This window comes from Cuculus canorus, chromosome 1 (genome assembly GCF_017976375.1).
Source record: "Cuculus canorus isolate bCucCan1 chromosome 1, bCucCan1.pri, whole genome shotgun sequence".
Classification (NCBI taxonomy): Eukaryota; Metazoa; Chordata; class Aves; order Cuculiformes; family Cuculidae; genus Cuculus; species Cuculus canorus.
The window spans coordinates 16297281-16312616 of NC_071401.1; the positions used below are offsets into that span (position 1 = coordinate 16297281).

Genomic DNA, 15336 nt, shown 5'->3' on the forward strand with positions numbered 1-15336 from the left:
CCTACAGTGGGAGGGGCTTTACCCCCCTGGTATCCATCTTGTTGTTCATTGACCTAGGAGGGGTGAGGAGAGTGGATGCCAGTGAAGACTGAGGCAAAAATTTTCTTCAGTACCTCAGCCTTCTCCTTGTGTTGATATGAAGTCACCATTTTCATCAGTGGGAATATGCTTTCTTTAACCTTCCTCTTCTGACTGACGTACCTGTAGAAGCCCTTCTTGTTATGCTTTGCCTCCCTTGCCACATTCAGCTCCAGCTGTGCCTTGGCCTTCCTGACTGCTACAAAACCAGGCAGTGTCCCTATACTACTCCCAGGTTCCCTGTCCCTGCTTGCACTGCCTGTGCAGTTCCCTCTTAGTCTTTAGTTTGACCAGAAGGTCTTGACTCAGCCACGCTGGTCTCTTCCCTTCCTTGCCTGATTTCCTACATCTGGGGACTAAGTGCTCTTGCACTCTATGGAAAGCATCCTTAAATATTTTCCAGCTCTGTTCCACTCCCTTGTCCCCGAGGACCATTTCCCAGGTGGCCCTACCGAGTAAACTCCTTGAAGAGTTGGAATTTTGCTTTCCTAAAGCAAAATTAGGGTCCTGACTATACTCCTCACCTGTCCCATATCCCTCAGGACCTTGAACTTCACCAGTGGGTGATCACTGCACCCCAGGCTGCCCCCAGTCTTGACGTCACTGGTGAGCTCACTTGCATGGGTGACATCCAGGTCCAGTATTGCATCCCCTTAAGTAGGGGTGCCTATTACCTGGGTGAAGTGACAGGGTCTGATCCACAAGCCTAGAGCAATGTGAATGATGCGTACTGCGTTACTGTGTGTCCAACTTTTCACATTGCTATTATCAGTAGAATTGTGCCATGTGAGAAAGTGTTTCATGGCTGGCATTATCAGAAGAATTGGGCTGCGCCACCTTAACTGTAGCTTCTGAACTATACAAGGAGGAAAGAAAACTATCAATGCCCTGGCTAACCGATCAGCATGAGCATGGATGCTGTGTGAAAAACAGAGGAGCTGTGCAGGAATGTTGTATCTCTACAGCCCCTTAGCTTAAAGAGATATCCAGGTGCTTCCACTCCTCTCCTCTCCTCGGACCTTGGCCATGTTCTGGGAGGAGTCGGGGTGGTAAGCAGCTGGGGCCAGACTTTGCTTTTTGGGGTGACGTAAGTTGTTTGTTCAATGGAATAAAAGCTAAGCCCCTCGCAGCAATGGTCAGAGATCTCACCCATGAGTGGATGCACTGTGTGGGGACCCCAACTGCTAGGACAACCTCCTCAAATCATCACTGAAAAAAAAATGGGTGCTCCCCAGAGACTGTGGATCTGGATGGTGATGAAGAAGCAATTGGTGACGTATCTTTCTTAATCATTATACTTATTCCCTTGTAGTAATGATAAGATGCATTGCTTTTAAAAGCTGTTACTGCTAACTTGTTGTTGATTACTATTAATCATTCGTTACCTTTCTTGCTCTAATAAGTTGAGTAAAACTTGATTTCATAGAGTATTTGAAAATTTGGGATTTTATGCTGATCATGCTTTGTGCTAAAAGCCTTGCAGTAAAAGTGGTAAAACAGCTGCGTTAAGAAACTATCTTCGACGGACGCTAGGAGTCTCCTGGACTGCCTAAAACTTGCTGTGCTGACTATTTCAGCAGATAAAAATCAGGGCTCGTCCGGGATTTGAACCCGGGACCTCTCGCACCCTAAGCGAGAATCATACCCCTAGACCAACGAGCCGACACACCAAAACAAACAGACACTTGTGGAGAAGGAAAAAAAAAAAAAAAATCAGACCTTTCCATCTAATTCTCCTCTTAGTTTTACTAATTCACTGACAGCGAGTTTGCTCCCTTGCACTGGCAATGAAGCATGGCCCAGGCTGCAAAAGAGTTTGCAATATGTTGAACACCCTTTCAACCTCCAGCTGGAGCTCAGGTTGATGGAGTTGAAGTGGATGTGAGAAGGAAAAAGGACACCCCCCTTATATATGATGAAAGTGCACCCTGAGGGCACCTGCAGCTTCTCCTTGAAGGTCTCAGCCAATAAACCAACCATCAGCCCCACTACTGCCTAAATCTGGGAATAGGACAAGTCAGGATTCATGTCCCTGCCTGGGTTTCCATCCCCTCTCAGCATCATGCACTGATTTCCTCCAGGCAAATCTGCCTGCTGGAGCGCAGATGCGCAGCCTCCTTCAAGGTGAAAGGCAAAGGGAAATGTGGGAGGAAGCCCAAATCTCAGCAATGAGGGCTGATTCTGGAGGATTTCCTTCTCCTCTGTCTGGATAACCTCTCTCCTTGCCATTCACTCAGCATCCAGACACAAAATTGAGGTTTCTTTACTGCACGAGACTGGCCTGGCCAGCTCCTACCTTCCCAAGGCCAAATTTTTAGCTGGTCTAACTGGATTTCTGGAAAACCCAAATTGTCCAGCTCTCCAGAAAAGTATGCATTCCAGACTGTCTGCTCATCTTTGCCTTGGAAGAAATAGATTGGATCCCCTTCTTTGGGAGATAAGCTCTCTGCCCATCTTTCTTCCTACCTATGTGGCCCTTACCTTATGTAGCTGACTTAGTGGAAAGGAATTAGAAGAAAAAGAACCAAGCGGAGGAAAACATTAACTAATTCATCTAATAATTGATTTCACACAATTATCATCTAATTGACAATTAGCCCTTACACACAGGAGTCCCACCAGGAGCATATTATTCAAGGGGAGCAAGAGTAGGATGAGCATGGAAAAGGAAATATGAGACACCAGCTCCAGGGCATGAGCTTTTAGTTCTATAGAAGAGCAGGGATCCTGTGAGAGGACTTGATGGTCCTGCAAGGCTTTGGGGAGAGAAAGGAAATCCAGTCTAGGCTCCGGGTTAAGTGAAGACCCTAGTGCCAACGCCGGTACTCTTAGAAATCAATAGGGCTATTCCTATGAGCATAATAACCTTGCCATTTGTAATTAATATATAGCTCCACTCCAGAAGGTCACTGTTTTCTTTAAACAACATCTCCAATTTTTTCCCCCTTTCTGAGCTAGATAAGCAGCAAAGCACCTGCACAGCCCCACACACCTTCAATGCTTTTAAAGAACAAGAAAAGAAAAGCAGCAGCCAAGCAACATTAGCAGGGCATCAGTGACCTTGCAGAGTATTTCAGTGAGAAATCTCTGGCTACTTTCCAAGGCAGCACCTGCAAGGCTGGGCAGATAAACACTGTGCAGGAGCTGATTGACATGGGGAGGATGTTGCCATGCAGGAGAAAGCTGACTGCAGTCAGTAGGAATCCTATGGATGGATGCAGGGCCGCTGGGAGCAAGGCTGCAGCTCACAACAGCCTGGATTTCCTTGCCTGTACAGTGGAGATGGAGTAACTGAGGATGAAATGTTTCATTTACAGTCCTGTGTTGGTATTGTTAGAGTCAAAATGAGATGAACATAAAGCTTGCTGTTAGGTAACCAAGGACCAGCCAAAACGTAAGGTTTTACAAATCTGCTGGCAGCACGGATAAGCTGGGAGATGGTTTTATAACAAAATGATAAATAAAAATGCCCACCGGGGATATTATTTTGTGGTCCCAAATTGCAGCCTGGAAGAGGCACTACAGTGAATCCCTGCAGATGGAGACACATGGGGATGCTTGGGACCCCAGGCCATACGCCAGTGCCAGCCCATCCCGGCATGGGGTATGCTACTCATCACACCCTTGCTTTGCACCACACAGCACCATCCCCAGCTGCACATCCCTGGTGGGCTGTGAAGCAGGAATATTTGCTTCCCTGCTTTACTGCACAGTGGTGTAAAGTGCTTTCTGAAACAAGCTGCTCCCCCAGGCTCACTGATTAAATTCCTCCCTTCAAGATGTCTTTTTGTGCAGCTGCCGGAGGGCCAGATCTTCACTCCCAGGTAATTCAGCTTGTTTCATGGAGATGCAGTGATTTTTAGCACTGGAGCCAGCCCTCTTCTTTCCAGGCATGAGCAGCACATCATTTCAGACAACACACCTATCAACTTGGGAACCTCAAATGCATCCTCCCTTGCAAAACTGAATTACAGATCCACCCAAAAAACAACAAAAAACAAACAAACAAAAAAAAACCAAACACCAATTTTTAATTTTTTTTTTTTTCTAAATAGTAGCGTCCCCACCTTCCCAGCACCAAAATACCTTGTTCTGCAGTCTCAACAGCACAGCTTGCAGTTGGGTCTCCAAAGTAGCAGGAGTCTCTCTGTATGCATACCGTGTCTGCAAAGTGCTGAGAGGTCCCTTCAGGTGAAGGCACCGTTTGAGCAAAAGGAGCTATTAATAGAAAGCAAAATGTGTTTGCTACATAACATCTGCAACATTGGACTTGGGGAAAAGGGGCAAGTTGGAGGTTAAAGCAGTAACTTGGTGAACAGCTTGGTTTGTGTGTGTGTATATGTGTATATATATAGATAGATTTAAAAAAAAAGAAGGACATTGGAAGGATACCCAGAGTGCTGAGTAATAATCAAGAAAACTAAAACTTGCGCCCTATAAAATTGCTAAAACTGCCTTTCCCGTCCTGACTGGTTCTGATGGTCATGCTCATAGGAAAGCATCCATGCTCTTGCCATGGCCCAACAAAGTCCATTTGAAGATATCAGGGTTAGTGCTATGAGTTAAGAGGAAAAAAACAGAAAAAAAGAAAAGCAAGAATGATGTAGGATAGAGTGCAGAAGTACTTAAGAAGTGAAGGCTTGTTCAGCTGGTAGGAGACAGAAAAAGCAAAGGTCATGCTCTAAATGTGAGAGAAGACAAATTTACAATGGCTCTTTGTGATTTATTTTGCAAAGGAAGGACAGGGAAAGTCCTGCCATCTAAATTAGCTGATACCTTTCTCTTTATTTATTGTGTTACAGTAGTAGGTTGAAACTACCAAGTGAAATTGTGGTCTGCTCTACAGCATCTGCTCCTGCATCCAGGAGAAGCTTGTGGTCTAAACAGATATGGCAGTGACTGAGAAGGGAGAAGGAGAGATGCTTGACATCCTTTAATACAACTGACTTAGCAGACAAAAGAAATGTGAAAATCTATCTTGTTTCAGTAGCGCATTTGATGCAGGGACATGTGGGAAATTATTAATTAAGCCAGTGAACATGAATATCTGCAAAACAGGAAACTGGGCAAGGGAAATTAAAATGATGAGTGTTAGAAGGCTGAGCTGCAACTTAGAAGGAGGTTAGCAGTGTTTAACGTTTTTAAAGTCGACTTTGGCACAAAAAAGTAGGGCAATACTTATGAGATTTCCTAATGACACAACATTGTAGGTAGTACCAATATGGAGGAGATTGGGATGCTGTAGAGAAAGAAAGTATTCACCTTGACTGTTGTGTTCAAAATGGGATGAAAATTATTAGTAAGAAATTCTAGGCCTAATACTAATCACTAGGTTTTGCTATGGGACAGGAGCTCCAAGGCTGTAACTTGCTGTGAAGGAAAATGACATGAACGTCCTGGTTATCGAAAGGTGAGGGATTAATAATGCATATGTGATGCCCACAAACGTGACATGTGTGTCTCAGTAGAAATGGGAACTTTATCTCTAAAGCGCAACAGCCTACATCGGAGTTTAAGAAACAGTGATTTCATGTAGGAAGAGTTGAAGAGAAATGGTTGATACAGAGAGTACAAAGGAGACTAAATAATATTGAGTTGCTAGCTACAGAGCCAAACTATGTGGTTATTGTACTTGGAGACACTGGGCAGTGACCTCCAGACAGGAGAAAAGCACCAACTATAACCCAGTGCCAATAGAACACCAAATTATAACCTGTTCATTGACTCAGACTGGAAATCAGATGATGGTTGTAAACCATCGAAAACTGAGGTCTTCGAACATCTTTCCACCTGGCATCATGCAACTAAAAATTCACTATTTCTAGGACACAGCCTTGGGTGTTAGTTGTAAAGAGTAAAAAAATGAGCACTTATGTTTAGACTTCCTGCTTCAAAGGGTCCCATTCAGTCCTGTGTGCTAAAAGGCCCTTGCTGAGATGACACAGTTTAGCAGGAGGAGAGGAAATATTGCTCAAGTACAGTGACTCCATCACTTGAATGCCACCTCCATCTTTTCCTCATGCTCAACCCTATTCTATGCCATGCACAGCCCAGCTCCAGCTGCAGAAAAATTCAGTATTGCCTACACTGCTGAGCAGCTCCCAGTTGGCTTTTGGGGTGGATGTTGTCCACCTTCATGTGATTGCAGGGAATACGTTGGCAAATACTCCAACTTGGAGATACTACCAGCCTTTCTCAGTTGATGGACTATATCCAGAGGAGATCAAGACACAGAGTGTGGCAGGATAACTTCCTGACTGCAACACTCATCTCCAGCCTCTTTGTGTCTTAGTAAATACGAGGGCTTCCTCCACATACGGTTGTTACTGACTCATGCCACCAGTCCTTGTGGTATCAGCAGACGTTGTGTCTCCTTCCGTCCTGCTGCTAAAGGTACGTATCAAGTAACTGCTGAGCAAGAGCAGTGGAGCCAAAGCTGCCAAATATCTCTTTGAATAGCCCTCTCTGGATGAAAGAAAACATCCTGCCCCTTCCCTTCCAGCTGAGAGCGAAACTGGATCCATTTGCCTATTTGGGTTACTTTAATGGCACTCTCATCCAAACTGGGAGTTTGTAGCTGAAAAGACATCGGTAAATGAAATCTGCCCAGGAATGTCCTCTGGCACTGGAGCCTGGGACAGCCAAGACTCATGCTATTAAACCTGTTTAGCCCCAAAACAAGGTGGTTGTACCTAAGCTGCTTGTTGGGACCTGTTCTTGGCTCAAACCCATGCTCAAACCTAGCCTGGGAAGCAAGCTAGAGGAATGTTTCAATACTGAAGAGTGTGGATGACCATGTTCCCATGTCCAGGAATACATTATAGAACAGTGTAATTTACTAATACATACCCAGCCTATGGATAAGACACAAAATTTCAGAAGGCAATGGAATATTTCACACCAAGTTTGGCAGATCTGACAGTACCAACAATGTTACCGGGTGTCTCACCAAGGTGAGACATGTTCCTTACTGGAGATTTCCAAGAATGGCTTAGATAAAATCAACCTGGTGTGATCTAGATACATCATCCTCTTCACCAGAAATGGGATGTGGGCCAGATGATCTTGGGAGTTCTTTCCAGCCCTACGTTTCCACAACTAAAATCACAGAATCATAGAATCACTAGGTTGGAAGGGACCCACTGGGTCCAACCATTCCTAACACTCCCTAAACCATGCCCCTCAGCACCTCAGCCACCTGTCCCTTAAACACCTCCAGGGAAGGTGACTCAACCATCTCCCTGGGCAGCCTGTTCCAGTGCCCAATGACCCTTTCCGTGAAATTTTTTTTCCTGATGTCCAGCCTGAACCTCCCCTGGTGGAGCTTCAGGCCATTCCCCCTTGTCCTGTCCCCTGTCACTTGGGAGAAAAGGCCAGCTCCCTCCTTTCCACAACCTCCTTTCTGGTAGTTGTAGAGAGCAATAAAGTCTCCCCTCAGCCTCCTCCAGGCTAAACAACCCCAGCTCTCTCAGCCTTTCCTCATATGACTTGTTCTCCAGCCCTCTCACCAGCTTCGTAGCTCTTCTCTGGACACAGTCCAGAGCCTCAACATCCTTCTTGTGGTGAGGGGCTGAGAACTGAACACAGTACTCAAGGTGTGGTCTCACCAGTGCTGAGTACAGAGGGAGAATCACCTCCCTGGACCTGCTGGTCACATCGTTTTCAATACAAGCCAAGATGTCATTGGCCTTCTTGGCCACCTGGGCACACTGCTGGCTCATGTTCAGTCGGCTGTCAACCAACATCCCCAGGTCCTTCTCCTCTAGGCAGCTTTCTAGCCAGACTTCTCCTAGTCTGTAGCACTGCATAGGGTTCTTATGCCGCAAGTGCAGGACCCGGCATTTGGCCTTGTTAAACCTCATGCCATTGGTCCCAGCCCAGTGGTCCAGCCTGTTCAGATCCCTTTGCAGAGCCTCCCTACCCTCCATCAGATCCACGCTTCCACCCAGCTTAGTGTCATCCGCAAACTTGCTAAGGGTGCACTCAATGCCTTCATCCAGGTCATTGATAAAGACATTGAACAGGGCTGAACCCAGTACTGAGCCCTGAGGAACCCCACTTGTAACTGGCCTCCAGCTGGAGTTAACTCCATTTACCACTTATGAATTCCCTGCCCTCCTGTAGCTTGCTCCAGCCCTCCTATGTGGGCACCCCTCCCTAAATTATCTCCTTTGTATCTCAGAAAAACGCACAGCAGGTCTCCAGCACTGACTCATTCATCTCTATAGCTACTACAAATTCTCGTTTGCTCCACATCTTTAGTACCTCCAGGGCTTGAGATGAATGACAGCATGTTAGCAACAGGCAATTCATTAATACTAGAGGCAGTCCAAAATTCTCCATTGAGGCCTTTCTTGGTTTGTTTCCTCTGACAGGAAAGAAAATTGGTGGGGAAAAAAACAGCTTTGGTTAAAAAAGATCTCTTTTAGGTGAAGAACTAGAAACCTAGATTTCACAATATTACTTCTTTGAGGAAAATTCATCATCTTTACTACTCATTTTGACACTATGCAAAGGGGGTGAAATTTCCCCTTTCCCTTATACATCTATTTTTCTTCAAGGAAAACAAGGTTAACAAAAGGAGAAGAACGCAAGACAAAAAGGAGGGAAAAAACCATCACCCAGGAAACACCTCATTCTAATATTTTTCCACAATTTTCAAATAAATATGGAAACCATTCATTCCCCTTCTTCCATTTTTGGCAAATATGCTTCTAATTGTTCCACTTCCACCAGCAAATGCCACGGTCTCCACATTTTATCACCTGCTCCCTCTCGTCCCAGCCCCTCCAGGGTCAACCCCAGCCCCCTCCATCCTTTGGTTCAGAAGGGAGGAGAGCTCTGCCCATTCTTTCGAGGAGTTCTGGGGGTAAAATCCCTTCCTAAGCAACAAGTACTGGGGTCACTAGAGCCCAGTACAGATAAAGCCCTCAATCATGCTATCAGATCCTCCTACAGGACATCAGATAATCAAAAATAAAGGGCCCCATCCAGCAGCAAAGGCTGAAAAGCCTTCCCAGGCTGGGTCCTGACTCCTATGTACAAGTCAAGCCAGCCACATAAACCTACTATTCCTACTCACTAAGGGATTCCCTGGTTCTTACTTTGTCCCTTGGTGTCCACAGGCCACCATGAGATGCAGGACTGCAAAGAAGAGAGGAGTGAAGGGAGGTGCAATCTGGCCCTGCAGTACTGCTTGGGCAGCACATGCTTTAGGGAGGGCAACTGAAGCAAGAAGCACCTCAGCGCCAGAACGTGTGTCACTCGCAGTCGCAGTGGTGGTGGCTTCCAGCACCTTGACCCCCGAAGAACAGCAGAACAATGCCCCATAGTTGCACACTGATTCTTGCACCAGCCCCAATGTGCTGCGTAGGGGCTCAGGGAGGTCATTCTGCACCTCTGCCTCAGTTTCCCCACAGTCAAGAGGAATAGTCATAGTGCACTACTTGGCAAGCAGATGCCACAACTTGATTGCCTTCAAACCTGTTTGCTACTGATGGCTTCAAATCATACATTGCTTTAACTTAACTTTGGGAGACCATTAGGAATGAAAGTGTCCTCCCATTGTTTCCCTTGGTTTATTTGGGTATAAGTACATAAATAAAGCACACACACATACATATATATGAATATTTAATAAATATATAAAATAATAAATACAAATACTGTTCATACTATTAATAAAGAAAATAAATAACACAAATAAATCCTATTTATTCTGCAGGATCTCTGGGCACAGGTAGTGTCTTGCAGACAGGCACAACCCTGTTGTTGCTGCTCCAGTCTCACTGAAGGCTTCTGGACTTAAATGCTAATGCAAACAAATCATCCATCCCTTGGGCTAGGAGCAGCCTCCATGCTCTGAGTCCATCACCGCCTCTGCTTTGTAGGTCTGGGCAGATCTGGGAGGAGGTCACAGGCACACAGCCTTTGCAATATTAATTTGTCTTGGTATAAAGAGATCAGAAAAGGAAATTCTTTCCCTTAGCACGGACTTCTCTGATGAATTTGGGATAGTTATTTATTCTATCCCCCACCATGTTCCCTCATTTGGAAATAATACTTAGAGGGACAGAGTGAGTTTACAAAGCCATTACCAGCAAGCTCTTTAGTTTCACTGAGGAATTGCTTCCCAACCTTGGAGCATCACATTACGCTGATTTGCAGTGGTGGCAGAGGACTGTAAGGAAATCTCACCCTGCTCTCTGCTGCTGGGGAGCCTTCATACAAGCACAGCAAAGGCTGTGGAGGACAAGCTCTATGTGAGCCATCCTTGCTCCTCACCAGCCAAAGATCCAGTGGATCTTTGGAGATGGGCAGCTGCTGGATGGCCCAAAAGGTTGCCCATACAGGCTATGGAGTTCCATTCTTGGAGATGTTTGAAATGCACCCTGTAGGGACTCCTGTGAGCAGCAAGGTTCTTGATAGTAACAGAGATTTGGAGAAATTCGCTTTTAGAAAGAACCCAAACAATAATCAACACTTAGAAGACGCCTAATTTGAACAGAAAATGAGAACAATTAGCCACAACATCACTTATGCATTAATGAAGAGGCGCTTATGTTCCAAGGCTGAATGTCACAGTAAACACTTCTTTTGCAATATGCTGCAAGGGAGAAAAACATGGAAGTAGAGGAGCAGATCAAGGACTCCAGGGGAAAAAGAAGCCCTAAGGGTACCATGAAAGATGAGGAGCAACACAAGAAGTACTGAAGCCTTCAAATTCCCCTTGGGTTCAACAGCTGAGCTGACCTAACCCCTTTGCCTGGGGAGGAAACCCATATGAGCCTACCCTGCTGCTACAGCAGCCATATGAATCTGCTGGAGCAGACAGGAGAGATGGTACGTGGAGAGATGGAAGAGTGAGCAATCTGCATTTAAATATGCAAGTATATAAGTCCAGTTATGCTTTGCACCAGCAGAAGAGAGCAACACAACAGCTCCCCAGCCCTCGGACAGCTTTTTGCTGCAATCACTGACCTGAGCCCAGATCCTGGAAGATGACCAGACAAAAAGCTCAGTCAAAAATGATGGCTGGCCAAAATAGATTAAAGGACTGTGTTACCTTGGGAATAGTTTTCGCCACACCATCCACTCCTGCAAAATAGAGACCCTCAAAATCCCTGGCCATTTTCTTATGTCTCGACCACCGCCATTACACCTGGATGCACTCAGTTCAAGGCATCACTCGCATCAGCAGCAAGAAGCAGAGACAATGCTGAACTACAGCAAAAATCGAAATCTCACCACTTGAACCTTTCCCACCTGGGGACACAGGAAAGATGTTTGCCAGGTCTGCTGTGCCACACGGTCACTGGTGGGGCAGAGAAGTCAAAACCCTGCTTCATTCTACATCTGCATGAATTTACTACCTGTTTGATGGCGGGGTGTCACCTCCCAATCACAGAATCACAGAAACATAGAATCATAGAATAGCTTGGGTTGGAAGGGACGTTAAAGATCATTTCATTCCAACCCCCAAATCTCCCTAGGGAAGAAACCCAGTCATTCAAAGGCATAAACACCTTTGCATTCATATAGGTACAGGGAGAAGCAAAAAAGGCTCCAATTACACTTTTGTCACAACTAACCCCAGCTTTGCTCTCTGCTACCTTCACCGCAGCCTCGGCGACGGTGGGCTCTGCCAAAGAAAGCTCTGGAAAACACCATCGCAGCAAATCCTCCTCGCAATTGTAGGTGCAGGGCAGCCACCTCATCACTTTTGTTTTGTATTCCCGACACATCCAGCCCCTTTTACCCAGACAAGAAATAACAACGGCATCTCGCCACAAGGAGTTTCGCGCTCCGAATCCCAAATGGGGTCTCTTCTCGGGGTTAAATAAGGGCACCCCTTTCTAGCCCGGGGCGGGAGGATGATGGGGGGAGACCGAGGGATGTGCCACCCCCTGCCGCGCTGCGTTAAACATGGCAGCATTGGAGGCTGCCCCACCCAAGCGGCCTAAGAGAAGCATCTCCCGCATCCCGCCGCGGCCCCGGGGCGCTTTGTCTCAGGGATGACACCTGCCTGGGATGCTGCGTGGGACCCTCCCGCGAGCGGGACCCCCGTCTGCGCCAGGGGCCGCCAGGATGCGGGATGCGGTGGGGACGCAGGGATGCGGTGGGGATGCAGGACGCGGTGCGGACGAAGGATGCCGGGATGCAGGATATCGGGATGCAGGGATGCGGTGGGGATGCGGGGTTTCTGGGCTGTCAGGGATGCGCTTGTAAAGCACCAGCGGCGACTCGCGCGTCCCAGGGAAGCCACCCAAAACCTTGCCGAAAGCCAAGCTGCTAGTGGCCGCCTCTGAATTTTGGGGTGCGGAAGGCGGGGGGGAGGCGGACACTCCACTCTGCTCCAAACCCACCCGGCAAAAAGCACCCGTGGATTCACCACCCGCACACACCTACTCACGCCCAACAAACAACACCGAGACAGGTGGGGAATTTTAAGGACACCAGCACCCCGAAACGCTTCTCAGCCGCATTCATCCACCTCCCAGGGCGGGATGGGACCACAGAGGGTTTGGCGAGGAGCTCGGGGGTTGGATGGAGGGGGTCTCACCTGTAGGACGAGCTGACCCCCGCCGCCACCACCTCCTCCTTGATCTGCCTGTTGAGAGCATCGGCGGCCGCCCGGCCTCTGCCCGGCTCCGGCGGCTGCCCGCCCGCCTCCTCCGCCTTCTTCCGAGCCTTCTCTCTCCCGTCCCCGGCCCGCACCGCTTTGGGATGCTCATCCTCCCCCTCGGGGTCTTCCTCCTTCTTCTCGGGGAGCACCTTGCGGCGCTTCTCCTGAGCCGGTTTCTCCGGGGAGCCGCGGTCCAGGGCGAGCACGGGGGAAGGTCCCGGTTTGGGGATCCAGGGGTGGTCACCCCGCTTGGGGATGGGCCAGGCACGGAAATCCTTCTGGTACTGCGTCTCCTTTTCGAAGGGCGTATCCGAGGGCTGGTACTCGCTCTTGGGTTTGCAGCTCGGCTCCGGGCGCTGCACCTTCCAGGGCTTGTAGTCGTGTCGCATCACCGAGTCGGCGGGGGGAGAGGAGTGCGGAGCCGGGCCGGGCCGGGTGGGACCGGGAGCCGGCTCCGCCGCCGCCGCCGCTGCCTCGCCGCCGGGCTGGGTCTCGATGGGGGCGGCGGGGCGCGGCGCCGCGGGATGCTCGGTGGCCTCCGAGTATTTGGTGAAGACGAGAGGGACGGCGATGTCCGCCTTGTCCAGCTGGTTCCAGAACCGGGCGATGCAGCACGCGCGGGTGATGCAGGGCCACGCCATGGCGGCCCCGCACCACGGCACCGCCGCACCGGCACCGGCACCGCCGCACGCCGGGACCGGGCGGCGCGGGGAGAGGGCGGGGCCTCGAGGGACGGCGGTGCGGATAGGGGCGAGGCCTCGAGCGGAGGGGCGTGGTCTCGCTTTAGGGGCGGGGCCTGGAAGGGGGCGGGGCCTCGGGAAAGGGCGGTGCAGGGAGTGGCGGGACCTTGCTGGGAGTGGGCGTGGTCTAGCGGGGGAGGGGCGAGACATGAGCGGGTGGGGCCTCGCTGGGAGAGGGCGGGGCACCGCGGGGGGCGGGGGCTGGCGGGAAGAGGAGGTCTCGCGGGGGCGTGGCCTCGAAGCAAGGGCGACACGGGAGGCGTGGCCTGTCTGGAAGGGGGCGTGGCTTGGTTGGGGCAGAGCCTCGGGACGACGGTGAGTGGCGGGGCTCGAGGGGGAGGTCGTGCTCTCGCGCTGAGGGGGCGAGGCCTCGTTGGCGGGCGGTGCGGGGAGGGAGGGGGCCTCGCTGGGAAGGGGCAGAGCTTCGCTGGGAGGGGGAGTGGCTTCATCGGAGGGGCGTGGCTTCTGTGAGGGGGCGGGGCCTCGTGTGAATATGGGAATAGGGGCGGTCTAACGGCGAGGGGCGCGGTATAATGAGAGGGGGCGTGGCCTCGCTCGTGCGCTCGTGGGGGATCGGGTGAGGGGGCGTGGCCTGGCGAGTACCGGGGGGATGGAGGTGGGCGCGCGTGTGAGCGGGGGGAGCCCGCCCGCAGGCTGCAGGCGCGTGGCCGCACCGCTGCGCACGCCCGTGCCAGCCACGGCACCGCATGCGTGCACTTGCATGGGCGCGAATGCACTCACGCAGCTCCACACACGTGCAGCGCACGCCTCTGCTTGCGTGCACGCTCACACCCCTGCGCACACACGTGCAAGGCATACCTCTGCGCAGTCACACCCCTGCACAAACAGCATGCAGAGACAGGCACGCTCACACCCCTGCACACGCACGTGCAGAGCACACCTCTGCATGCACACACACGTGCAAAGCATGCCCCGGCATGCATGCACGCACACGCACACCCCTGCAAGGTATGCACCTGCCTGCATGCACACGCATGCACGTTCTCACCCCAGCATACACTCGTGCAAAGCACACCCCTGCATGCACGCACACATGCATGCAGTCATGCAATCACACTCCCCCACACCCCACTGCAGGCGTGCACATGCTTGCACAATCACACCCCTGTAATACACACCACTGCAGGCATGCACACGCATGCGCAAACTCACCCCTGCACACACCCCTGCATGCATGCACACACATGCACAGCAACATGCACGCATCCACTTGCAGCAATACATGCACGTGTAAAATAGATACATGTGTGCATGTGCACGTACATGCACAAGCACACACTGGTGCATGCAGACAAGCATACATGCATAGAAATGCATGCAACCACACGTGAACATGTGTGTTCTCACACTTGTATGTGCACCCACATTCACACACATGCACACTTAAAATGCACACACCTACACAAACAGGCAGGCATACCTTTATGCAATACACACATGCAAAGATGTGAACAGACACAGATTCGTGCACATTCACATATATGTATGCACACTCGCATGCATATGTGCATACACAGCAGTGCAAATACACATGCAAGAGATATCTGCTTACACTCACCTGCACACATATATGCACACATGCACACACATACACTCAGTCATGTACACCCCCTCACATGCATGCACACACATGCACAACACATGCATATATACAACTGCACATGTGCAAGCTTACATGCACATATGCATGCGGTCATGTACATGTCCATGCATATGCACACTTGCACTTACACACACTGACACACAGGTATAAACACGTATGTATGATGCACACAAATGCACGTGCTTGCACACACACACCTGCACACGTATGTGCAAGGCATACAGAGTCCCATGCAGGCACCCACATGCAGCTATGCACATGCATAGACG

The 15336-nt window shown here is 49.9% G+C and overlaps 1 protein-coding gene and 1 non-coding gene across 2 annotated transcripts in view; both read right to left on the reverse strand.

The window, feature by feature from the left end:
- Positions 1-13439, reverse strand: part of MAP6 (microtubule associated protein 6) — a 37850-nt gene extending 24411 nt beyond the window's left edge. The window contains exon 1 of the mRNA XM_009566420.2: positions 12641-13439. Coding sequence (XP_009564715.2) covers positions 12641-13344 — 704 coding nt within the window. The 5' untranslated portion in view covers positions 13345-13439. The remainder of the gene's footprint in view (positions 1-12640) is intronic.
- Positions 1669-1740, reverse strand: TRNAP-AGG (transfer RNA proline (anticodon AGG)). Its single transcript has one exon. It is a non-coding gene; the product is annotated as a tRNA-Pro (tRNA).
- Positions 13440-15336: the final 1897 nt, after the last annotated feature.